The following is a 27,198-nucleotide window of genomic DNA, read 5'->3' on the forward strand; positions in this document are numbered from 1 at the left end:
AATAAAACTTTCACAAAGTACAGTATAAAATTACTCCATCCTGCAGCAGTTCACAGCACTGAAATCAGTAGTCAGAGGATGCTACAATGGAATACATGTAAAAAAACACAGTATATTCTAATATGAGGAGGGGGAGTGCAGTGGATAATGTATGTTTAAAAATTATTTTTATTCTTCCATGATACTATAGAACCATAGAACATTATATTTGGAAGTAAACACCTAACCCAACCCCTTTACTTTACTAATAAAAGATATCTAAATTTTGGTGGAAAGTGCCATGAGGGGTCAAAAAAGGAAAAAGATAAAATTATACACATTTGGGGTCTGTTCTATATTCAAGACCCCAGGGTTAATCCCATTTTGAGACAGTAGGAAAACAGGCACCGTTTCTAAATCTATATAACTATTTAGCTCTCATCTAATAATGCTAAATACTACATTTATAAATATTAAAATTATACTCTGGGAGGAAATGGAAAACAATGGATCTTTTACAGGTTATATTAGTGTGTATTTTTGTTATAACTCATCAGTTTGTCAAAGTATATATATACATATATATATAATATGTATTACATATAGGATAAAATATTCACTTTCTTATCATTGGCTACTGTTACAAACTGCGCTTTATAGAATTAATCATTTTTTTCCCTGGATGCTGAACCATAATTTAATTTTCTCAGTAAACTAATACCAATTGTGAGGCTTTTAACATGTTCTAAATGTATTCATTATCTTTAGAAAGTCCTCATCTCTGAAATTCCTTTGCTCTGAGTATTCTAGGATAATGCAATTTAATTAGCTATCACACCTAGATTAAAAAATCTGAATGAATCTGTGGAATTCATTAAGTCACTTGACCTGACCACCTACCTGGAGTTAGGAAGATCTGAGTTCAAACTCGACCTCCTGGGATTGAGCAAGTCACTTAACTCCTGTTTGCCTCAGTTTCATCATCTGTAAAATGGGGTAATAATAGCACCCACCTTCCAGGGTTGTTGTGAGGACCAAGTGAGATAACAGTTGTAAAGTGTTTTAGCATAGTGTCTAGTACATAGCAAACTGTTTATAAATGTAAATTATAATTATTATATAGAAGGGGAGGAAGGTGGTAAAAGGAGAGAAGACAATAAAATTAGGGAAAAGGTGATTAATTTTCACAATCCTCATGAGCCCAAAAACTGCAGTAAAGGAATGTACAATACACACACATACATGTATGTATATGTGTGTATATATATGTATATACATACATACACAGAGCTTTGAATACATATATATACATGAAACTTTTGTATGTGTGTGTATATATATATATACACATACATATACACACACATATATATAATAGGACATTATATCTGGAAGTTAACATCTAACCTAACTTTATTTACACATATAATATGTTTTTATATACAGGTAAAGAGAATTAAAAAGGGGACAATACACATACAATTGGTTGTATTGGATACAATTTGATTGTGATACAAATTTGAGATTCTGTAAAGTGGTTTATTCTTTCTCAAACTAGTTTTGATATAACAATTCTGCATCTGAACTTCTGAAGGTATTTACCTGCAAATCTTTTAGTTTTAACACTGATACATTTTCACACGGAAACTCCATTTAGATTTTTGGGAGCCATGAGAGATTCAGAAGCCTAACTAGAAACTGCCACACACAACTCCGAACGGGTGGTGGGGGTGGGGTGGGGGAGATGTGAGGGTGGGGCCACTTTAACCCAAGGAGCACTCAGAGGAAACCTACAGTCCCTCAGGGAAAACAAAGCTGAAACTGTGGGTCAGGAAAGTGGAAGAATGAACAGTTTAGTTCATTCATGTCTTCTGGATTTTTTGCAAATGCACGAAAAGAGACTGCAACATGTATTAGCCCAAATACTACCTACTACCACTAAAGCCAGCCCTGAAATTACAATTTCCTTCCTCATGTTTAAAGACTGCTTCAGCAGACAAGAGCCCTTATTAATTTCCATAAAAGAGTGGGTCAGAAAGTATTACCAGATTTAGAAAAAAAAAAATCAGTACAGCTGAGAAGTATTTTAAAATGAGATCTAATTTCAGAAATGGATCAGAGTTGAAAGTTGGAGTTTGGAGGAGCTGCGGAAAAGGCAGGGAACTCCGCCGATTTCACACAGCCAACAAATGGCACAGGGATGTGTTTTGACAAACATGTGTTGGGCGCTTCCTTTTAAACTAGATGAAGGCAAGAAGTTTTGTTTTACATGCACTGGACTGGATTCTTCGCTTGTAAGCTTCAGCTCCTGTGAACAAGGATAGCAGAAAAGAGATGGGAGAGGGAAAGAGAGAGAAAATTGGAGGGAGGAAAAGGAGAAAGGGAAGGGGGGGGAAGGGAGAGGGGAAAGGAGGAGAGGAGAGGAGGAAGGAGGCAAGCTACAATTAATTTAAGCCTTGGAGAAAGAAAGAAAATCAAGGTCGGAGTGAGGAAAGAGGGGTAGAGAGTGTCGACTCCAGCCAGCCGGGTCCCCCAGGAGCTAAACCGCGGCGGCTAGGTGGTGGGAAGCGAGGCAGCCTAACAGAAAACAAGCCCTGTGGTGAGGGTTGTTCTTGGCAAGAGGTACGAGTTACAGGCTGCTTCCTGGGGCGCGGGGAGGAATGTGTCACCATCAATCAGCCCATTGATCTCCAAGTTTAAGTCCTCTGGGCAAGGCGAGGCGCGAACAATAAGGAGAAAGGGGGCTTTGCTGCATGTTACCCCAGGACCAGAAAAGAAAGCAGAAAGAGGAGACAGAGAAGGAAGGGACCAGAAAAGGCATGTGCGTCCTGGGGACAGGAAGACTGAATGAAAGCCTTCCAGCTGTGGTTGCGATGGAATCCTGCAGGCAGAGCTTCGCAAGGTGTGGAGTCGGCCAGGTTTCCCAAGAGTAGAGAGTTGCAAACGCCACCTGAGTGGTGAAACCCATCCCACCCACCTCCAGAAAAGCGGTTCCTTCTAAGCAGCGCCCCTGCAGCAGCCGGGGAGACCCCGAGGCCGAGGAGGTGTGTGCATGAGCTCCCCCTCCGCGGGAAGGTGGGGGACACTCACCTGTGGGGATGATGGACGGCTTCTGGTCCTCCGCAGTAGCGCAGGGCTTCACCAGCTGTAAGGAGAGGGCCAAGAGGAGGATGGGGGGCTTGAGCTTGTCTCTCGCCATCTTCGCCCCTGCAGGGACAGAGGTCCAGCTCGGGTCTGCGAGGAGCAGCCGGAGCAGCCCGGGAGCTCTCCTAAGCCCCCCTACTCCCCCACTCTGTTGTACTTCTCGCGAGACAAGGACCCCCTACTCCACCCCACCCCACCCCCAGGTCCGCCCGCAGGCCCTTCTGACAGCTGCTGGAGTCCAGCTGTTCAGCCTCTGGGTGGGGTGCGAGAGACGCGCGGCATGCGTTGCCCACCCTTCGGCTCCGGAGCCCAGAGTGGGAATGAGGGAGTGAAGGATATGGGTACAGGGTGGGTAGGTAGAGTCAGATGACTCAGTCCTTCCTGCAAAAGGTAGAAATATCTCCCCCAGTCTAGCTGGGTGCAACAAGCAAAGGCTAACTTCCAACCTCCTGGTTCCCTGCAGGAGGGTAATTTATAACTTTCCCGGACGAGGGTGGGAGGGGTCAGAGCCTGGGCTGTCCATCCTCTCCCTTCCCCTCCCCCTCCCCCTCCCCCTCCTCGTCCTGTTCCACCTCCTCCCTCCCGGCTATTGGCCGCCGGACTGACACTGAAGCGTCTGTGTAAGTTTCTCCGGGTGCGCGCCTGGGCGGTCGGTGGGTGGGTGGGTGTGGGGCATCTGTCTGTCTCCCTCCCATTCACTTTCCATTCCCCATGTCTGGGTTGTATTTGCTCACTGCGGACATTATTTAAAGAGCTGGCGGCAGCTACGTGTAGCAGAGCACGCAGATCTGCCTGGATTCAGGGAAGCAATTCTGAATGCCTAGGGAGGAGAGTGAAGTGGGGGCGGGGGGAGGGCAAGTAGAGGCTTGGCTTCTCTCTAGCTGGGTGTGAGTGGGATCAGATGAGAACTTTCAGTTTTCTGGACTTTAGCAGGACCATACTGGACCAGAATTCAGAGGATCTGAAAGGGTCATTTTTTTTAAATCCAGCTCCCTCCTTTGACAAATGAAGAGACTAAGATCCAGAGAGGTGAAATAACCTGCCCAAGGCAAAGTCAGGATCCGAACTCAGTCTCGTTACTCCTAATTCGGGTCTTTTTTCTCACTGCCCAACAAGTTCCCATTTCCATTCCCAGTCCCTAGCAATCTTGATTAAATCGGAATCCAGGTAGTTTCCAAGCTTTGAGAAAGAACTGTTCTCCTTAATCCAGGGGGCAAAGTTTCATCACCCTATAAAAGAAAATGTTTGACTTGTATTTAAATCCGTACAAAATGAAATGTTTATTGTGTCATGAACATTTCTTCTTCCCCACTTTCTACCCTCAATAAGGAAACTTACAAATTTAGAAGGCTTGGAACACGGTGGAATCTGTTTAAACTTTTTCGGTTGCTTGTGGAAAAATTTCTCCGAAAGGGAAAAAAAAAAATATCACCTGGAGCCATCCTTCCTTTCTCTGGTGTTTCTTGTAATGTTCCATGTTTAAATAAAGTTGGAACTGCCTGTCACTTAGCTGATTCTAGCCTACTTTCTCTTCTAGCCCAATTTTTTCTAGCATATTTTATAAGCATGGGCACATGCCGATAGAATGATCTATATGGTAAAACATGGAAGTTTGCCCAGAAAAGAGCAAGTTATAAATACAGTCGACGAAATTAGTTAAAAACACATAGTGCTTAGAAAAAGACAATCTAGTTATTTTCACATCTTAGTAAAAAAAGATCAGCAGGGCCTAAGATAAAGATATTAAATTGAAATGTGATTAATAACTAAGAAACTGCCCAGGGAGAAGCAAATAGTACATAAGAAATAATATCCACAAGAAATCCCTTTATTATATGATCATTGTTAACAGTGTTAATGCTACTTTTTGGTGCAGGTATCATAAAAGGGATAAGGAAAATATAAAGAAGATTAAGAGAAATATAAAAGAGAAAGGGACTTGAGAGTCTATGGAATGAACACACACACACACACACACACACACACACACACTTAGTCTATGAAGAAAAAAAGAAAGAAATCATGGTCTTTTAGTCTGGATATAGAAAAGCTGAAGAATGGATGCTTCGTAACAGGTTTCAGCTAGGCAGCAGCTTCTTCAACCTGCTCCAGAGTGCTGACTTTTCATGCCCCTTAACTTCTGAACCCATTTTTCCTTGCTTCTTCTTGCCTTAGTGACCTCCCTGCACCTCAAGTCAGAACACCTTGCTTTGAGTTCTAGTCCTCCATTTATTTTATTTTCAGTTTGGCTTTGGCCAAATCATTACCTCATTTGAAAAATGGGTATTTTAGTTTTTTCAATACCCTTTGCACAGGGTAGTTGTGAAGACCACATTCCAAAAAATGTTTTATAAATGCAAGCTATCATCATTAGCCCTCCTCTGCTTAGACCTGGAAGATCTGCTAAGCAAGTTGGTGTAATATACAAGGAGTTCTGGGTTTGGAGTCAAAGGTGGGCTTTTAATCCAATACTGGCTCTGCTATTTATGGTAAGTCTGATTTGGAACTAGACACTTTAGGTCTCTGGCCTCATCTGAAAAATGAAGTGATAGATTCAAACCAGACCATCTCTTAGGTTCTACCAAGCTCTAAACCAGATATGCTTAACTTGGGGGTCCATGAAAAGATTTTTAAAATCTTTTTAATAATATTTTATTTTTCCCCCAGTTACAAGTAAAGAAAAGTTTAACTTTTTTTTTTAAATTCTGAGGGTTTTTTAATTTAAAAATATTTTGATAAATGTATTTCAGTATAATTGCTTTCTTTTATAATGCTAGGCATTTTATTTTATGCATTCAAATACAACATTCTGAGAAGGGATCCCATAAACTTCACTAGATTACCAAAGAAAGCTTATAAATCCTACCTCTAACTCCTATGCTCCCATGATGTTTCCTGGGAGCTAGACTTCTGGTCCCAAGTCTCCGGGCCAGCCTTGATCCAGTGCCACGTATACCTCACAGTGTAATGTTCAAGCTATGTGTTCTGCTGTTTGTAAATCCTAATCCTGTGGAGAATTCCAAATGATGACTGTTTTATTTCTTTTTCTTTTTTTTTCTTTTCTACTCATTGCTGTGTTAACAACCACAATGTCAGGAATGTTCTAATCATCTGCTCCTTTAGAGTTTTCTAAAGAGCTAGTCAGCTTTCTCAAAAAGGCCTTTCAACCTCCATTTAAAAACCAAATCTTGCCTTGGGGAATCCTCTGTCTTGAACTGCTTACTGCACACTCTGTCCTCATGACATTTTTTTGCATATGTCCCCTTCTCTCCTTCACACCTCTTCCACTCTGGGTTCAGGCCTTTATCACCCTTATCAGGGTTGGACTATGGCCATAGCCTGCTGCTGGGTCCCCCTGCTTTCCACTCATATTAAGTTGGTCTTCCTAAAGCACAAGTCTGACAATGTCACTCCCTCTGTACCCCATAGTAGACCTTTAATAAATGTTTGATGAATAAAATACATAATGCTTTATAGTTACATAGTGTAGTATAACTTTTGATCTTCACAACCTTGTAAGGTAGACAGGACTAAATTACTCTTCTCACTTTACAGATAAGCAAACTTGCCCACAGTCATATGGCTAATAAGAGGAGGGATCATAAATGGAAGTCAGGCCTTCTAGTTAATGATCTACAATGTTTTTCCAACTCCATGGCTTTCTATTTCTCCAGTATTTCAGAGGAAAATGGATACTTTTGAATGAAATGTTTAAGCACAATTTCACAGAAGAGATTTGATTCCATCTGGACCTTGAAGTAGAGTCCAATTATGATAGAGGAAAAGGGAGACCATGGAATCTGGGAAAATAGGAGTCCGAGAGTTAGAAAAATTTAAGGTGTATTCTAAGGGATAGTAAACCACAGAGTCATTCTTTCATATAATATTTTTGGTAGATAAGACAGGAAAGAAAAATTGGGGTCAGGGTGTGCAGAGAGAGGCTTGAGATTCAGGGGTTTAGCTTTCATCCTGTAGGCAATGTGGAACTATTAAAAATTTTTGAGCAAGGAAGTGGCAGGATCAAAAGCGTACTTCAGGAAAATTTATCACTCAGTGGTGTGTAGACTGGATTGAGGTTAGTGCAATAGTTCAGGCATGAGGTAATAGGGCCTGATTAGGGCATTTGCAAAAGAGACAGATGGAAAAGATATTTGGAAAGGGAATTCAAGTGGAATGAGAGACGGGTGGTGGATGGGTAAGGGAAACGTCATAAATGACTTGGAGGGTTGGATTCTAGGCAATCAGGAGGTTGGTCATACCATTAACAGAAGTAAGGAAAGAGAAGAGGAGACCCTGAAGAGTGAAAGGGATAAAGGTTATGTTAAGTTAAAAGTACCAATAGAACATTGAGATCAAGTCAGGTCAGTGTGCCTTTATTAAGCACTTACTATGAGCAATAGGGGCAGCTAGGTGGTGCAGTAGGTAGAGTACCAGTGCAGGAGTCAGGAGGACCTGAGTTCAAATCTCACCTCAGACACTTGACACTCACTAGCTGCGTGACCTTGGGCAAGTCACTTAACCCCAACTGCTTCATCCTGGGTCATCTCCAGTCATCCTAATGAATATCTGGTCACTGGATTCAGATGGCTCTGGAGGAGAAGTGAGGCTGGTGACCTGCACAGCCCTCCCTCACTCAAAACAAAGTCAAGTGAAAAGTCATGCCATTACTTCTCTGATGACATGGTCTTCTTTGGCAACGAAGGATGAACACATTACTATGTGCAGGCATATATGCTAAGCGCTGGAAATACAGAGAAAGGCAGAAAAAAAGTCCCTCTCTCAAGGTGCTCAAAGGCTAATGGGAGATATGACATGCTATGTACAAATTATAAATATGTACATAGTACGTATTTACACATATGTATAAATATATACTTACAAGATATATGCAGGATAAATTGGGGATAGTCTCAGGGGAAATAAAAGCATTAAGGAGGACTGGGGAAATAGAATTTGCAGAAAGTGAGATTTAAATTGAGATTGGAAGGAAGCCAGGAGGCAGAGATGAGGAGGAAGAAAATGCTAGTCACAGGGACAGCCAGTAAAGAATCGTGGAATTGGGAGATAACACGGATTGCTGAAGAATATGAAGGAGGCACAGGCCACAGAATTAGGACAGCTGGAGGGGAGAAAGGGGTAAGAATACTTGGGAAGTTAGAAAAAGATAAGGTCATAAAGGGCTTTAAAAGTCAAATAGAACTTGATATTTGTTCCTAAAAGTAATAGGGAGCCACTGAAGTTTATTTCTTTTATTATGTACGTAGCATTGGGATTAATAATTGCTATAATATTTAGTAATTTATATATATTCATATATAATAATGCTATATATTTATGTAGTTGACAGCATTGTTTCTATGCCTAATTTCATTTGATCCTCACCATAACCCTGTGAAGTAATCATTGTAGGTTTTATTAACTACATTAGGTAGATGAGATACAACTGTGATTATGGAAATGTAAGCATTATTGCCACACCTTTCATATCATTTTCATACATTGCCTTATGTTGTGTTTTTTTAAGCGTATTCCACCTGATCTATGTAATAAGCTATGTATATGTAATAAGCTCATAAAGCAATACCAATTGCATTGTCTTTGCGCGTGAGGATTCAGCTAGATGACCTCTCACATCCTTTTTCAGTTAAGGATGTGCTGTAGTCAGCTGGAACCATTAACGGGTTTTAAATTTCTGGTGTGACTATTTACACCTCCGAAATCAGCAAATACTCCCAATCTGGGATGGAGTTATTGTTTTGTTGGCTGTCTAGAATTAATAAAGTGATAGAGAGAATGTTAATAATGCAAATTAAACTAAAAAAGTGTATCCTCTAAACAAAGTGTTAAACATTTGCCAGTACAGCCCCTGCTTTCAGTCCTTCCTGACATCCTGTGTTTGGAATAAACAATTTTTTTAATTAAAAAAAAACCCACCCTCCCATGGTTCTTCATTCTTAATTAGGCTTACCTATTTAGAGCTCTCTGGATCTACATCTGAGAGCAGATTATACATATACCCTCTGAGCTGCCATTTTTACAGGAGATGTACTTATGGATGAAGCCACTGACCCAGCCGATTTCAATTAAAGTCTTCAAGTTAAAGATATGTTGATGATTGAGCAAACTGTCTTTTTTAAAGTGCTAGCAGTTTTTATTACAAGCAAGGATGTTTAAACAAAGTTAATTATTTAACAACAAAAAATGATTTTATGATCTTAAGGAAAGGTCTCATTTTCTCTGGTGATAGGGTCTATCTCTCAAGAATAAATAGTTTTATTTTCCGAGTTCCTTAATCATACCCAAAGAAGGTCCGGAAGATCCTGAATTTGTTAAAGTGAACTTAAAGGAAGATTATTCAATTCTCACATAATTTCTCATTGTGGGATTCAGATTGCAGTTTTTAGAAGCAATGCTAGTTTAAGGGATATGAATTGTATTGTGTATTGTAAGGTACACGTAGAGAAAATAAAAGATGCCAGGGGTTAAATCTAACACAGCTCAAATTGAATTGGGTGCCTTTATCCCCCTTTTTGGAGCGCATTCACTCCCCATTTCTGGTGACCACAGTGAAACTTGAGTCTGCCTGCTTCCAGCTAAGTATGACTCAATGCTGGTTTGTGTTCCCAATGGGCTGCCGAGCCAAAAATCAGATGGCTCTCAGGCTTTTCTTTTCTGGTTCACAGTGAGTAAACTATTCTGAGAGGCGGGGTGGGGAGAATGGTGGAAGCCTTAGCCTCTATCTAACCCCATACAGTCATACAGTGCCCTGAGCACATGCTCTACCCAAGCAACCCTTTGCCTGGCATGGGGTTACTTCTTTTTTTCTACTTTTTTTTGTGTTCAACCATGTGATTGGACAGGAAGCTCAAGATGGGTAAGACCAGGAGACCTTGTGAGTTTCAGAAGGTCTTGAGGACCTGGAAGCCTATTTAGGAAGTCGTTTCAGTATCCATTGGAGTAGTCAGTTGTGATTGCAGTAGTAGGAGGCTGACATCAAAAAAAGAATGAATTTTTATTTTAAAAAAATATTTATTTACTTATTTTTAATTTCTAACATTCACTTTCATACAATTTTGAATTTCAAATTTTCTCCCCCTCCATCCCTTCCTTCCACCTCAAGATAGTGCGCAATCTGATATAGGCTCTACATATACAAAGAGCTTTGAGATAGAGGTGGGGCCTGCCCATATCTGGAACTTGACTGGACCATACTCAGTACATGTGAAATGTGAAATAGCTTATTAGAAGCATTGCCAAACTGTACTGTGTCTGATGAAATTCAGTCAGTCATTCCTTGTACCCCAGCAGAGTATGACCAGTCTACAAGTTGACTTTCTGAGTGCTGTTTAAGTCATTCTGTTAATGACTCGATTTATCACATGACCCATCCTACACTTGATTCAGAAAATTCATTGAGCACTTCTTGGATGCCCCCTTTCCCACATTTTGGGGAAATCTTGGACAAGAGGCAGAAGTAGAATTGTTCCTGGAAAGAGGAGAAGATGTGTAGTTAAGAGTGAGTGACTGTGAAAACTGGGGGAGGTAAGTTCCTTCCCCTATTGAGAGGTCTGGCCTCACCAAATTACAATGGAAGGTCAAAGATAGGTCACCAGACACTTTGGATTCAGGTAAGCAGTAACTAGCTAGATACTGGGCTTAAATAGGGTACTGAAGTCTAGACCTTGGACGTCATCAGGTATAACTATTGTTTTTCAGACGAGCAAACTGAGTCAGAGAAAAATCAAATCCTTTTCTGGGAATAATAAAAGGAGTCATTAGTAGAGCTAGGATCTGATAATTCAGGTCATGTGATTCTACTTTCAATATACAAATAGTGTTCTCCAAAATTCTATGTCTTAAACACATATCATCCAAAACTTAGAAAGGGTACAGCTAGGTCCCAATTAGTGCAAAAAATGAATCTCTAAAGTGAAGGAGTTATTTGAATTGTAATTGTTTGTTTCCATTGAGCTAGAATCATTGACCTTGTTTTATATAATTATAACTTTGAACAAAGAGAATTCTAATTCCCACATTAGGGGATTTATTATTTGTACTATTGGGACATAGTTGTATTTGACCAGCCCATCCCTCTCATTAATGTCAGATCATAATTCTCTTTTATTGCTAGGCATTATCCTTCGAAGCTAGACATCACCAGAATGAGAAAAAATGTTTCCAGAATTGAGACAGACCCATAGGTCAAAACAAATGAAGCTTTTTTTCTTATACGTGGTCGATGACATGGCAAAGTGAAATATTTGTGTTGCCTAGAGAATGAATCATTCTGTAGTTTCAACAGGTCTTTTCCATTCGTTCTTTCCCAAATACTTAACCAAAATTCCATAATATCGCTTACTTTTACCAACGTGCATTGATACTCTAATGAGGGGATGATGATAATAAATTTTGTCCCCACCCCTAGATTATAAATGTAGAGCTAGAACAGACTTTTAAAGTTCATCTAGTTTAATCCCCACATTTTACAGATGTGAACACATCTGTACAGATGAGACTCATAGAGGTTAAATGACTTGGCCATGGTGACAAAAAATAGTCTCTGAGATGGAATCTTAACCTATATTGTCATGATTCCATGTTCAGTAATGGTTATGTTATTACCATATTGCTTTAAAAGAAGGAAACATTAAAATAATCATTTTAATGGTTATTTTTATTTTATTTTATTTTAATGATTAATACCATTTTAAGTATGATATTCTCTACATAGCATAATTATGAAACTCTGGAGCTTGTTCTCCTGAGTTCTCTTCCCACTTCTTAATTTGCCACTGTGACCATTACTAAAATGCACCTATTTTAGTGCATTTGCATCTATATTCAAGTATTTGTTTTTCTATTTTAAATGTGTGTATCTGGAACCAGAACTAGGTTGAATTGGAGCTTTTTTTCCAGTGTGCTGAAATTTAGAGGGGACAAAATTTTATAGACTGTATAATTTTAAATATTGCTATTTTGACAGAATTTTCACTTCTGCAGTATAAAAATAGTTAGCAAAATCAAAGTATTAAACAGTGAATCTACCAACTGGCAAGATTTCCTTTTAGCTCTACCATCTGACCCCTTTGTCAGCTTCTCCCAAGTTCATCCCTGCCCAGTTGTTCCCCTTACGGATGAAATATTCATATGCATATATATGTGTGTGTATGTGTATATTATGTGGGTATGTATATGTGTATGTATAAATGTATATGTATATGTGTTATGCATGTGTGTATGTGTCTGTGTGAGAGTGTGTGTATGTATGTGTATGTTTATTTAGTTTTCCTCCTTCACTTGGTTAACTTAAAAGTCAGTTTAATGCTGCTTCGCCCAGACACCAAAAATCACCAGTTAAAGCTTTCTGAGTCCACATGAGTATGGCTTCAGTTTTTCATCTTTTAGCAAACATCTTTTAGTCTTTCTTACTGTAACTGTTTCCCTTAAACTACTGAGAAAACAATACGTGCAGAAATATTTCATCAATACTTTTCAAGGATGAGCAAGATGAGCACAGTGAAGTTTCTCCCTGTGGGCTCTGGAGTCTTACGATTATCCCAGCTGAGACATTTGTTCAGTCATGTGCCAGACATCTCATTTTATGAAAGGGCATGCTGACATTATGATAACTATATTCTGGAAGACACAGAGAGAAGATAGTTATTCTAGTTAATGCCCTTTTAATTTCATGTTTCAACTTCAATCAGGAAATTTATCGTAATTGTTGCTTCCATGTTTGCTAGCTAGCATAGCAACTTAGATTTTCTTTTCTAATCTTTAATGTACAACTCTATCTTTTACAGATAAGTAACTCCAGTTTGAACTGAAAGTAAAAATGATATGGGGGTTAATGTCAAAAACTTACAATGTTTAACAACATTAAGTTCCTGGTGTGTATCTGTTGTAATCAAGTAATCATTGAAAGATTCAATTTTTGTTGGTGGTGGTAGTAACTTAAAAGTTGAGTTCATAAGAACCAAGCCTGTAGATATTCTTGAACATGAACTTTTAGTGCATTGGAATATTCACATAGTTATTCAATAAGTTGATTATCTTGACTGTAGTAAAATTAGAAAACTCTCACAGCAAAACAGATGAAAATCAACCTTCTGAAGAATCTGACTTATTTAAATCTTCTGACTTATTTAAATCCAACACTGAGTCATTCGTTTAGAATGACTGCTACTACGGCACTTACTATGTAGAAGATATTATACTGAATAATGAAGAAAATCGTATTACCATTTTTTAAACTAAAGAAAATCATCAAATAATTGTATGATCTATGTGTGTACACACACACACATATACATATACACACACTTTTCACCTGTAACTCTGCTTGGTTTCAACTCCATGACCCCAAAGAACAAGGCTCCTTCTCACCAAGTACTCCTCCCCACCCAGATACAGCTACGTGTACTGTGTTCTGAGATAGATAGATAGATAGATAGATAGATAGATAGATAGATAGATAGATAGATGAATAGATATAGATAGATTCATTTTAGAATTAGAGACATATGTAGTAAAAAGGAGGAATCATTATCAGATACATTTGTGCTGCATTAATATCCATTCAAGGTGATGAGGATACAAAGGAGTCCCTTAAGAATATCTACAGAGGACATAGATGATAGCTGCATGGGATGAACATGTGAAGATGGGTCGTGATGTTTGATGTTAAAGGTTTAGCCATACCAATACAATCACAAATCCACTAAAATATCAGAGAATCATCAAAAGAAAAATACTCTGAAAATTATTAAGAAACAGAATGTATATTTAGTTGCAATCACAGATTTATTTAGAACCAGGATTACTGTCATTTGCTTTCAAGATTTCAAACAGTTCATTTGTCATTCCTAGTTCTTAAGGTTAGAAAGGGACAGCAAGGTGGTGACAGGGTGTACAGAGTGCCTGGCCTGGAGCCCAGAAGACTAATCTTCAGAAGTTCAGTCTGGCCTCAGACATGTTCTAGCTGTGTGACCTTGGGCAAGTCACTTAACCCTGTTTGCCTCAATTTCCTCATCTGTCAAATGAGCTGGAGAAGGAAATGGCAAAACACTCCAGTAATTGCCAAGAAAACCTCAAATGGGGTCATAGAGAGTCAGGCATGATTAAACCACTACAAGATTAGAAACCACATTGCCTTTTGAAGGCTAAGTAGCAAAATTGTGCCAACTGTGTTCATGCCATTTCTTTTATTCTTGTCTTTGGCAAGGAAATTTCTCTTAACTGAATTTTCCATCTGCAGCTCCACCTGGTTTCAAATCCAAGGAACAAGATGACCCTCATAGGATAAACTGATTGTCTTTTAATTTCATTATCATGATCCTAACTCAGCCTTGGATTCTGGACACCTTTTCACTTTTCTCAGTCTTGTCTCCCCTTTGATAGGAGGGTCTGAGGGTGATTTAATTCCTCCCAAATCTTCCTTTATGGAGGGCAGGAATTTGGAATTTCCAGATCACTCCACTCTCCATCTGCAGCTCTGTTAGATTTCAGCTTCAGCCAACAAGATGCTCCCTCACCAGGTACTACCTCCCCTCGCCCCCATAGTCCACCTTCCTTTTGTGGGTTGTCTTCACCCAATGCGTTGTAAGTTCATTTAGGTCAGGGATTGATTTTTTTTTTTATTTTCTTATTTGTATTTCCAGAAAATGTTTATTGGTGCTTAACAAATATTTACTGAATTAAATCAAGGTTCTAGTCTTGACTTTAGTTATTTGTCCTTTTTCTAAGGTATAATAAGCAAACCATAAAATTCTAACATTACTTGTTCTAGAAAATAGAAAATATTATTTACTAGAGGGGGAAGACACTGTAGATTTTACTTTTGAATAAATAGATGAAGATTTTATTGAAAATACAAGTCCTCCAGTTTTATTGCTAGATGACTCCAGTGTTAATTGAGAAGGTGATGACTTTGCCATGTTTTCGTTCTCTCTTCTACCAGTCCCTTCCTAGCTCTGAATGATGTTTTAAAGATATATGTGTCCTATGCCCCAGATTAAAGAAAAACAAAACTGTAAGTTTACAAAGATGAGATTAAATTCTGAATCTGTCTCTAACAGGGGCTCCTTGCTTTGTTCTCTCACACAGGATTTCCTCAAGAAACATCATTTTATAATTTCTGGGTCTATACAAGAGGGTCTTCACTGTCATGCAAGTATTCTAGTTAACATAAATTGCAGTATTTATTAAATCCAACAACAACAAAAACAAAAGACAAAGAACTTACACTTGGACTCATAAAATCTAGACAAATCTCCTTTCTCTGATTGGTCTCAGTCTCCCTGGTATCTATTTAGTCCTCCCAAAATGAGAATCCTTTCTCTGGCATAACCCCCCCAACAAACACAAAGAACTTGAAGTTACTAAAGAGTCAATCAACATATGCTTCTTGTATTATCCAACTCTCAGAGACTATACTATACTCTTGACAAAACTTCATGCCCCACCAACAAGGGAAAAGCAGTTGTGATCAATAGAGAGTTGATCCCTACTCTCCTGGACCTCCACAATCCACATAACTCACAGTACCCATAGAGGGCAAGGTCTGAGTGTGTATATCAAGACTTTGTTGCTTTGTATTCATTATTTTTGGCTTTTAGAATGCCTAACAACTCTGCCTGATTTAGAATCTCCTCATCTACATCTAGAAAATCCCTAGTTATATCCCAAAGGTTCAGCCCAGGAATTTCTCCATTTGGTTTAGGATTTTCTTCACTGGGTCCAAGAGGCTTGGTTCAGTAACTCTTTCCTTGCTTCACCATCCCCCTATGTACTCCTACTGATTTATGTTCTTGCATTTCCCAGTCTGGCCCAGAAGCGCTTTGCTAATAGGCTACTGCCTCCATTATCTGTTATATTTCAGACCATGTGGTTCCCTGTTTTCTGGCTTCTTTTGAGAGAAGTTAAATGTTTGCACAAAACTGACTTCTCTCTGTCTAATCTTCCAGTTTTAATTGCCCCCCTTTAAAGGCTCATCTTCCTGAGTTCAAATCTGGCCTCAGACACTTACTATCTGTGTGACCCTGGGCAAGACACTTATCCATGTTTGCCTCAGTTTCCTCATCTGTCAAATGAACTGGAGAAGGAAATGACAAACAACTCCGGTATCTTTGACAACGAAACCTCAAATGGGGTCATGGGGAGTTGGACACTACTGAAACAACTCGGCAACGATGACAACAAAGAGATGCTGCATCCAAAGAGATAGCCCAAAGGTTTGAGCTGGTTAGAAATCAATCAATCATCATCAGTGTTGAACAAGGCAAGGAGATATTAATGAGATGCCATCTGTGCCAGTGAAAAGTCCTCATTAGTGGAAACAATGAGGATATTTTCTACATTGTATAAGTAAAGATCAATTCTAGATCAAATCTTTCATACCACGGAAAATGAGGGAGGCTAGAAGAACCCCAGTTAACGCTTGAGTTTGCGCACAATGAAGCCATAATACATTAGAAAAAAATTATTGACTTTCTTGGGAGAAATTATTCTATAAATATGTCACTATTATTTTATTTCTTTCAATAAATGAAAGAATTGATGAAAAAATATTAAGCACTTGTAAGTGCCAATGTCTGCTCTCATTCCTAGAGATGCAAATAGAAGTGTAAAATAGGTCCTGCTCTCCAGAAGCTCACATTTTAATTGGGGACTGTGACATGACATTCTGTCTCTTCTCTCTTAGGCTTTCAACTGGCTGTTCCCTTCTTCCTTATCTTTGCCTCCTACTTTCCCTGGTTTCTGTCAAAATTCCACTCAGTTATGACTTTCTGTATGAATCCTTTCCTAGTCATGGCATTTATTAGTGCCTTTCCTACTGATAGTACCCTCTGTCTTCTCCGTCTCCCTCTCTCCCTTCCTCCCTCCATCTCTTTCTCTCTCTTTCTCTCTCTCACACACATGCATACACACATACATATATATACACACAGAGACACATATATGTGCATATACAATACATTTGATTGATTATTTTATTAGACTGGGAGCTCCTCAAAAGGAGAAACTTTTCTTCCCTTTCTTTGTATCTTCAAAGCTTCTTATAGTGTACGGCACATAGTAAATGCCTACCTAATAAATACTTATTGACTGATGGACTCATATAGGAGTTTACCATCTCTGGGGAACATGATAAGTCTCAGCAGTCTTCTACATTGCCATTAAGATTATCGTTGCTGACTCTCCACTCAGAATGTGTGGTCACATTTCAGTAACATCTGCAACTATTAAGATGTTAAGAAGAAGAGAATGGATCTGAGGTTCAAAGTGGAACAAGGACTTAAGATTTCCTCTCATGAAAGTGGGGGTGGAGATTCCAATATATAGTCAACAAGGGAAAAGGACAAAAGGATACTGATGGAAAGATTTAGGAAAAAAAGGCCTGACCATAGCATTGCCTCCTGCTAGTCTCTCTAGATTTGGGTGGTGGGTGACCTGGAGAGGTGTTAGGAGATTTCCACAGCACCTTCTCCTATTTGTCCAGCTAGTACCCAGCTGGGATTGATCATAATAAAGCGGAAATTTTATTTGCACATTGAACACAATCTTATCTCTCCCACTTGCAGAAATGTGGACATAGGGGCTACCAATAATTGAAATAGGGATCTGTAAATCCACCTTATCACCAGTGTGTTTATTTTAGTAACTGAGTTTTCATTTGCTTCAATGACAAACAGTTTATTCCCAGGCAAACATCTCCTAAGTAGAAATGCTGGTTTTAATCAAGTGCTTGTTTTAATATAGTTAGAATAGTAAATTGTTTTTTGGCGAATGTTTCTGTTAACAAGACTACTGCTTAGGAACTAGGTGACACTTTTAGTTGTTCAGAAAGTGATGGATTTCAATTAGTGACCCTTTCTAAAATATTTGTAAAGGTTGAGTGCCTCTCTTTTTTTGCCCCCTCCCAGAAAAAAATTTCTTCAAAATACATTCTTATAATAGTCTCATTAAAAAAAAACACTCAAAAAACAACCAGTTAACATTGTTAACAATACTATGATGAAGTTAAGTAGTTCTTAATCTACTCATACTTATCTGTGAATAGAAACATTTGCTTGCCATATCTTCCTGATCCTGTTTCCTAACAAGTTCCAAATGGCTAGTGTAAAGGAATCATGTCCTTTTGGGAAACTATTTTTCAGTCATGTCCAACTTTTCATGATCCCATTTGGGATTTTCTGGGCACAGATACTGGAGTGGTTTGCATTTCTTTCCCCAACCCATTTTACAGATGAGGAAAGTGAGACTAACTGGGTTAAGTGACTTGTCCAGGGTCACACAGTTAATAAGTGTCTGAGGTCACATTTCAACACAAACAGATGAGTCCTTCTGACTCCAGGTCTCCCCCACTTTAGCCACTGTGCCACTTAGCTATGTTCCCAAAAGCTTATGCTGGGTTTCACAACCTGGAAATCTCACCAGTTACTGGGTAATGTGTGCTCCCAAAGATGAAGTTTAAAAGCACTGGCAAGGAACTCTCTAGAGAGCGCTAGTGGATGAGAGGAAAATATCAGGAAGCAGAGGAGGTGGGCCATGGCTAACTTCAGCTGAAGCTAGTGCTTCAGTAGTACAAGGCATTGCAGTTTTGATGTTTGTGGGGCAAGACTTCAATGACCATTCAACTGGTAATTCTGTTTTACCCTTTTAATATTGTATAGCTCATAATATGCCATTAAGAGCATCACAAGAAATGGGCATTAGAGGACTTGAGGGCCTTAGGTCTTTGAATCTTATGAAGTGATAATTTTGGGAAATAGTTGTTGAAGTGCTTCCTACTTTATGTCTTCCTGTGTTATTTCTCTTACTGACTGTTGTACGTCATTGTCCTTTACCTTACTATGATATAAAGTGTTTCATTCAAGCTTAATTGAGGTGATTCAGAGGAAATGAGGAACATGACTTGTGATAGAGAAAAATGATCCATCTTAAATACAAGGAACCTAGAAGGAGACAACTGGGGGTCATAAAGGGAGATCCCAAGAGATGCTAAATCAGTCTCCTAGTACAATGAGCTACACGTATATAGCTCACTGTATAGAAAGTCCCTTTGACTTTGTCTTATAATAATTTTGCTTCTTTATGTATCTCTCAACTTTGTTTTTAATTATCTCTGCTTTTTCTCCAATACCTTCTCTTTTTAGTCCAGTTCTACCCATATATTTAATAAAAATAACAAACAATATTATTTTTCAAGCTTGCTGCTTCCATCCTTCTTAAATTGAATATTATTACTTTATCAGAAAATCAGTATGCTTTTTTTTGAGCATGTGATTAAAAACACTTTGGATTTCAAAGTTTGGTTTTCATTACATCTTGGGGATCATATTCTCTGGAGGAATGTAGCTTTGATTTGTATAATGAGAATCAATAGGCGAAAAGGAATTGATATAGATTGATGCGTCAGAGAATTTCTTAGGAATCTAAGTATTCTACAAATGAGATGCAAAGGAGTTGTACGCATTTATATAGGTCTTTGTGATTAAGAAGTCATTTGTCTTTTTTAATTTTACAATTCAGAATTAAGTCAATTATGCTTTTTCAAATTCATTAATTAGCAAGTGTATGGAAAGATTTCAGATATTTCATCAGGTTTTCTACTATGGGCAGGCCATATGGCCTTGCTGTTCTCTTTTTGGAAGTTTCTCAAGTCCATATTTCAATCTGAAATGCTTCATATTAAAGATCAAATCCTCCAGGATGCCTGAGGACATTTCTGAAGGCAATGGCTTGGATTAGTGTCTCCTTGCAAAGTTTGCCTTAGAGTAGAGAGGCATGAAAGCTATTGGTGGAATTCGGATGTGTTGAGAAGAGATCTTCTGCTGTGCTGGTGTATGTCTCTCTGAGAGATCAATACACACATACGCACAATATTCACCGTGTAATGACTTAATTGTTTTCGTGAGGCAAGTAAAGTAAAAAAATAGGAGTCGAACAGAAAAATATCATGCAAAGGGAGAGAAACGTTTGAGGAAGTCATTAGAAAAACTCAACACTCATCTCTACATAACTTTTACTAGAGGAATAAAGAGATTTTGTTTGTGTTTAGAATCAGTGTGTGTTTGTTATATCTGTCAAAAAACTAGATGAATTATCTATGAATTCATCTGAAGATAACTTATTGATCTGATTCAAAACTTGGACAGTGTTCATTCCTCCCTTTCAATGTTTAAGATGCATAAATCGAGGCCATTATTTGACATACAATTAAATTATATGAAACTACCCTAAGGGTTGATGTGAGACTAATTCCTCATGCTGTGACTTAGTGTTTCTCATAATCTCACTGTGGAAAGGACCTCTGAGGCTGTCCAACACAATCCATGGCTGCACCCAAGAATCCATTGATCACATGTGTCACACATATTCACGGAGCCAATTCTTGGAAACCTCTAAATAAGGGAGAACTCGCTATCTTTTGGTTCACTTTTCATTAGCTCTGGTTATTAACAAATTGTTTTAATGACAAAGCTAAGCTACCCATTTTTCCCTAACTCTGCTCTTTGAACAAAACTAAACAATGAGAATATCTTTTCCAAATGACAGCCTTCCAACTACTTGAAGACAGTTATAATATCCCTCACCAAGTCTTCATTTCTATATACTCAATATCCCTAAAACCTTTTAATTGATGATCACCATTGGTCGTGAACTTGAGGTCTTTCATACCTCAAGGATCCTCCCTGGATTATCCCCAGGATGTCATTCTAAAATGCAGCACTCATAAATGAACACAATATTTTGGCTGTTATCTGGACAACGTAGAACATGATAAGCTTATTATCTCAGCTCAGCTCAATGGCTAAACCCCATGTTGGTGTGCAGTCTAGCTGAATACCCTAACATATTTAATTCCTTAGCAAAGATCTAGTCTAGTTCATCTATAGCGTCAAACAGGTTGATTTTGAATGTTCAAGCATGACTTCCTCTCCTACAGTCCCAATCCAAAGCCTTACTATGGCATTTTCAAAATGCTGTAGGTGTTTGGAGGTCCTCAAACATATGTCAGTGGAATGAAAGTTCTGACAGGTCCAGACAAATTGAAAGGGACCATAAAATTATGGGCTTGGTGATAGATTTTCTGCCATGCAAGGATCAACCTACCCAAATTCAGACACACTTACCTCTGATGTGGCTATAGAATGCTGAATTTTTCAACTTCAGAAGCTCTTAATTACCTATCCAGTAAATTGTAGAGGGATTGCTATCTGTTTTGCTGAAGAGACCTCCCATATTACCAAAATTATAGATTCTTGAAATAATTAGTACATAGCTTTCTTAGATGGATGGGAGGAGGGCTAAGATATGATGATGTGAGAGAGATTTAAAATGTGGTATTTGTTTAATGAAAATTTCCCTTTCATGACTGTACTAATACTCTCTTACCTTTAAGGTTTTATAAGAGCCCCATTGTTGAGTTTAAAACTTCATTTCACTTGTAAGGACTCTAAAACAGAGGAAGGGAGAGGGAAGGAAGGAAGAAAGGAAGGAGAGAGAGAGAGAGATTCAACCTGATGAATATTAATTTAAGAAACACTCATCAAGTGTCTATTATAAACCTAAGTATCATACTAGATATTGGGATACAAAGACAAGAACCACACACTCCCTGACCACAAGGGCCTGACATGTTTTTTTTAGGTAAAAAGAGAATACATATTCCCAGATTTTTAAAAGTAAGAGGTAACTTGAGAAAAGAGAGAAAAATAATAACTGGATCCACTGGGTTTACAAAGAATGTGTTATCCAAGCTAAATAGAGATACAAGATAAAAATTCTGAGAGGCGGAACTGAGGAAGCCCTGTTTATTTATTCCAGGGAAGGCATTGGCCTTGGCACAGGAAATACATCTATGAAATAGCACAGATGCTGTCCAAAGAGAATTTACAGTCTGAGGAGTAGGACAAAAAAACACACAAAAATAAGAATGATGCATATATAACATCTAAAGCTACAATTAGAGGTATAGAAAAAAGTATTAGGAAAGTCTGGAAGAAAACATTCCTTTTAAGTAGACTAATCAGAAAAGGCTTCATAAAGTAGGCGGCAGAAACAAAATATATACAGGATAAATTGGAGCTATATAAATTATAGCTAGATAGTTAAAATAAATTGAAGATAATCACCAGAAGGAAGACATTGGCTTTAAGGGGATAGAGAAAGACTTCCTGTAGAAGATGGAATTTTTAATCGGGACTTGAAGGAGGCCTAGGAGGCTAGGTCAGGATATGAGGAGAGAGAGAGTTTGAGGCATGAGGAAGTCAATGAAAATGCCTGGAGTTGGAAAATGCAATGTATCGTGTCAGAAACAGCAAGGAGGCATATGTAACTGAATCTAAGTGAACAAGCAATTAGAATTTAAGGTATAAGAAGACTGGAAAAGAAGGAAGTGGTCAGGTTGTATAGCGCTCTAAAAGTTGAACAGAGGATCTTCTGTTGGATCCAGGAGTTTGTTGAATGGGGAGACAGGAGGAAATGGTCAGAATTTAATAACTAAGTGGAGGATGGACTGGAATGAGGAGAGAATTGAGGCAACCTAAAATAGTTGAGACATGAGATGAAACCTAGACCAGGACGGTGAGAGTGCCAAAGGAAAAAAGGGAGCATAAACAAGAGAAGGTGGAAATGCCAACTGAAAATGAATATGGAGTATGAGTGAGAATAAGGTATCAAGGGAGCTCACCTAGGTTGGGCACCCAGTGACTGAGAGGATGGTGGCATATTCCATAGTAATAGGGAAGTTAGGAAGAGTGTAATTTGAGGGGAGAAAAATGATGAATCCAGTTTTGGATATGTTGAATTTAAGATATCTACAAGATATTCAGTTCAAGATGTCAAAAGCTGGTAAAAATCCAGATGGGAGAGGGTAGAGTAACAAAAAGGGATTGGATAACAGTCCACTTTGTTTTGAATGTTAAGCACAAAAATGATAATGGCATGAGACAAGACTGGAAAGATTAAAGTCAGACTATAGATGGACTTGGATGTAAGGAGAGCAAGCTTGTACTTTCTCCAATAGGCATTGGGGAGTCATTGAAGGTTCTTGAGTATTGTAAATAACTATTGGAAAATACTTCCCTAAATATTTATTAGTAAGAACAAATCTTTTCTACAAATTTGTAGCACCCTATCCCACCAACACACAAAACATCAGTGGGAAATATAGACAGAGAGAATTCTCAAATAGTGATGAACACATGAGGTGACATTCGTGTCTAAGACATCACACAAGAAGTGGCAATCCAGGCTCCTGTTGCTGCCAGGCTTCAGGGTCACTGAGGCTGGTACCTGCTCCCTTTAGCCTCACAGTCTCTGCCAGCCACTGCTCCACACTGTGTCAATGGATGCTGATGTGAAGCAGTTAGTTCGGGAGTTGGGGGTTGGCTATTTTCCCCATTGCCTCCAGCTCCAGGCTGAACTGCCATGCACTGTCAGGGAGAATGAGAACTTGTATCTTAGGACCTGGCTCTGGGACCTGCCATTCCCTGAGCAGGATCCCAGCTGAGGGCCTTGGATTCTTGGCTCCTTTCACCACTTGGCTCTGAAGCTGGATACTGCAGCACTGGATGCTGCCTTGTGCTTCTGATTCAAGATGACATGGGAGATGGGGGTGGGAAAAGCGATCCCCTTCTGCTTCTGATACTCTCCAAGAGGCAGAAGCAAGTCTTTCTGAGATGGGTTCTTTCTCCTTGGCTTTCTTTTTATCTGACTCAGAGGGGGACAAGACTGCCTTTTAAAATCCATCCTGTTTGATAGAGTACTATACTGATGGTACAGTGGATGTCATGCTGGGCTTTTATTCAGGAAGACCTGAGTTCACATTCAGCCTCAGATACTTCCTAGTTGTAGGACCCTGGACAAGTCACTTAACTTCTGTCTACCTCACTTTTTCTCCACTGTAAAATGAGGATGATAATAGCACCTCCCTCAAAAGACTGTTGTAAAAATCAAATGAGATACTTGTAAAAAGCACTAACCACAGACCCTGGCATGTAGTAGGGACTATGTAAGTACTCCTTTTCTTCCTTCAACCAGGACTGTGGCTGGCATGCTTTGGAGTTCTTTAGCTGGGCTTTGGGGTTCCTGGATTATACTGTCTTTCCTGGTGTTTGAGAATGTATATACTATTGAGTAGTGGCTGAAGGAGAGTTTCTGAGACAACCCTCTAAGACTCTGGGTAATAAGTCATATGCACTCTTGGAGTGTCAGAAAAAGTGAATAATTCTATACTCAGGCATCATGGAAAATTATTACATTGCTGGAGTCAGAGAGGCACTTCACTCTTAGGGAACTAACCAAATCATCATCAGAAAAAAGGTTCAGTAAAAGTATGAGCATTATTGGAGAAGTGTCAGCCTGTACTTGAGATCCTTCTTTTAAGGGACCTCTGGAAAACTAGATTCTGGGAAGTCCTAAGATAACAACTCTTTCCCCCAGGCTAAGCATAAAGGTTGAGCTTGGCTCTCTAATGGAATCATGTTGGCAGTTGATATAAGAGTGGCAGGGTAGATTAGGAACTGACTGAAACTGGATCTGAAGGCTCTGGCAAGGGAAGTTTGCAGGGTGTGAGGGTTACTTGATTTCTATTCCTTTACAATTACTGAGACCCCCAAGGATAGAATTCCATTGGCCCTGAGAGCCTGAGAGAGAGACAGCATTGAGTTTCTTAGGAAAGACAAAAGCTAATTTTAACAGTTCAGGGTACATGGATAGATTAGATCAGTGATTCAGAGGGGAAAGAAATTTGTCCTAGGGGGCCTTGAAGAAACAAGCAGATTTGGAGAGGCCAAATTCCCCACAGGTAGGTTTCAGGGAATAGATGCAGCAGGGATGGGTTTCTCTGGCCCCAGAGAGACAGAGGCAGGCTTTGACAAATCAGAGAAATGACTAGTACAGGGTTTGAGGTTTCCATAGCATAAACTTTGTTCTTCCAATCCTCAAAGGCTTGTCTGTGTCAGATGTTGGCTTGGTTATCAAGTCAGCTGGGATTAGTCTCTTTAAGATCAGAGGGAGTGAAAACGTATGAGGTTCAGAAAGGGCTTGGCCAGTTACAATTGTCTCAGACAGCCAACGTTTCGGGAATTTGTTAGGTGTGTCTGCCTACTCAGTGCTCAAACTTGGCCTGAAACTGCTGATTTCTACCTTTGGACCCATTCCCTTAGCTTGTTAACTGGGAGTCCAACTTCCCTTTCTTCCTGGACCTCCCTGGTTCTCTGACATTTACCAGCTGAGTGACCTTGGGCATTCTGATTCCTGGTTTTCTCATCTGTAAAATGAAGACAGTAATAGCACCTACCTCACAGGGCTGTTAGGAAAATCAAGTGAAATCATGATTTTAACAACACTTTGCAAACTTCACTACAGAAATGGAAACCTTCATTGTTATTGTCATTTCTAGATTCTGCTTAACATCTTAGCATGTTCCCAGACAGAGGTAGAAAGGATCCATCGTTCATTGTGATCCTTGCTCAGAAAGTTCTCTTATATTCACTACAGATCCCAGAAATTCCTCTTTCCCATCTCCCGTCCTGACTCATCCCCCTGGCCTTTGTTAAGCCCATCATTCTATGGTTTTCTTACTGAGATTACAGTATCAAGTATCAGCTAAAGAGCTGAAAGGGACTTTGGAAGTTATCTCCAACCCCTTCATTTTACAGATGAGAAAATTGAGACTCAGTGAGGTTAAATGATTGCACAGTTTGCACAGTAGTAAATGTCAGATTTGAACTCAGATCTTCTGACTCCAGACACATGATCTTTATATTATTTTTATATTATCGTTATATTATACATGGCTGCCTTACAAGTCTGGGCCTCATGGCTTCTTTTACTGGGCTCAAAATGTTTCTCTACATAGGGACAATACTATATCGTACAAATGGAAAATTCAGCAGAGAAAAACGCTCATGGGTTTCTCAGACTGATTTTGTAAAAGCGGCTCTTACTCTCTGGGTTTCAGGTGCCCAGTCTATGCCCCATCAACTTTCCAGAAACATTTGTGGAAGGAGTAGTAAAACTCCATGTCCCAAACAAAGTTGTAATTAGAGTGGGGTAAATAGGACTTTGCTCCAGAGCCCCATATTTAGAGGATTCTGAAAGCACTGGTAGTTCTTTAGCAACACAAGAACAAGAAAGAGGGGAACTTCATCATCCCTCCTCTAGTGTGCCCTGCCCTATTCAAGTCTCTGTGGAGCCTCAGAGTCTCCATCCACAGACCTAGCATCATGGCTTAAAAAGTTCACTTGTGGGCACATTTAGGTCCATTTGACCTGGGTGGGGTTTGTGTTGTCCCAGGCACAAAAATTGTTAGTTATCCCTCTGTTTCCAGTCTCTGGGTGATCAGAATTTAGGATGTGGAAAATTCCAGGGCTTTGGAGAATTTCACTGACTTGGCTTTCACCAAGTAGAGAATCAGTATCTGTCCCATCTCTGTCCCTATGATATTGGAAACAATTTTTAGGCAAACAGAAGTCACTGAATTTCTTTGATTTCTCAAGTAGATGCTCATTCCATAAAATCTAAGGCATATTGCTCTTCACAGAAGTACAAATGTAATTAACCTGTTGGCTAGTACCTATACAAATTAGCTTATGTTTTGAATTAGTATTTACTATACTCTGGAAACAATGTAGCATATGAATCAAAATACGTCAGCGCTTCTAGGATCATTTAATTTTTTCATGTGGGTATTTCTTCTAGTTCCTGCAGACTGAATCCCCTCTTGAAATTTACTAGATGATCTTTGAGATCATCCTGGGACTGAAAAATTCATCACCATAAGGCAGCCAACTTGGTGATGAGTCAGACATGAAATTGAAAATGACTTTACCCGGCTCTGGGAACACATGTAAACCATATATATTTTTTCCCCATTTAAGTCACTTTACCAAGTAGCTTGCTGGGAGCATCCTGGAGTTTTGGACTAGACATACTTTAGCTTCAGATGACTTAATGCTATAGTATAGCCAACGGAAGGGAAAACTGCTGTTTAACATGGCCATGATTTTCAGCTAGAATGCCAGAGGCCACAAAAAGGGATAGTTTTGAGGATTGGCTTTTGAA

General features: G+C 39.1%; 1 protein-coding gene and 1 long non-coding RNA gene across 4 annotated transcripts in view; one reads left to right on the forward strand and one right to left on the reverse strand.

Annotated features, from left to right (window-relative positions):
• Nucleotides 1–3,570, reverse strand: part of PLOD2 (procollagen-lysine,2-oxoglutarate 5-dioxygenase 2) — a 113,213-nt gene extending 109,643 nt beyond the window's left edge. For both annotated transcript variants that reach the window (XM_072618229.1, XM_072618228.1), the window contains exon 1: nt 3,070–3,570. In XM_072618229.1, coding sequence (XP_072474330.1) covers nt 3,070–3,178 — 109 coding nt within the window. In that variant the 5' untranslated portion in view covers nt 3,179–3,570. The remainder of the gene's footprint in view (nt 1–3,069) is intronic.
• A 104-nt stretch (nt 3,571–3,674) lies between these two features.
• LOC140509997 (uncharacterized) overlaps nt 3,675–27,198 on the forward strand; it is an 80,564-nt gene continuing 57,040 nt past the window's right edge. Inside the window, exon 1 of one of the 2 annotated variants that reach the window (XR_011969032.1) lies at nt 3,675–3,743. This is a non-coding gene — a long non-coding RNA (uncharacterized lncRNA). The remainder of the gene's footprint in view (nt 3,744–27,198) is intronic. The other variant, XR_011969033.1, reaches the window with a different exon arrangement.

This window comes from Notamacropus eugenii, chromosome 6 (genome assembly GCF_028372415.1).
Source record: "Notamacropus eugenii isolate mMacEug1 chromosome 6, mMacEug1.pri_v2, whole genome shotgun sequence".
Classification (NCBI taxonomy): Eukaryota; Metazoa; Chordata; class Mammalia; order Diprotodontia; family Macropodidae; genus Notamacropus; species Notamacropus eugenii.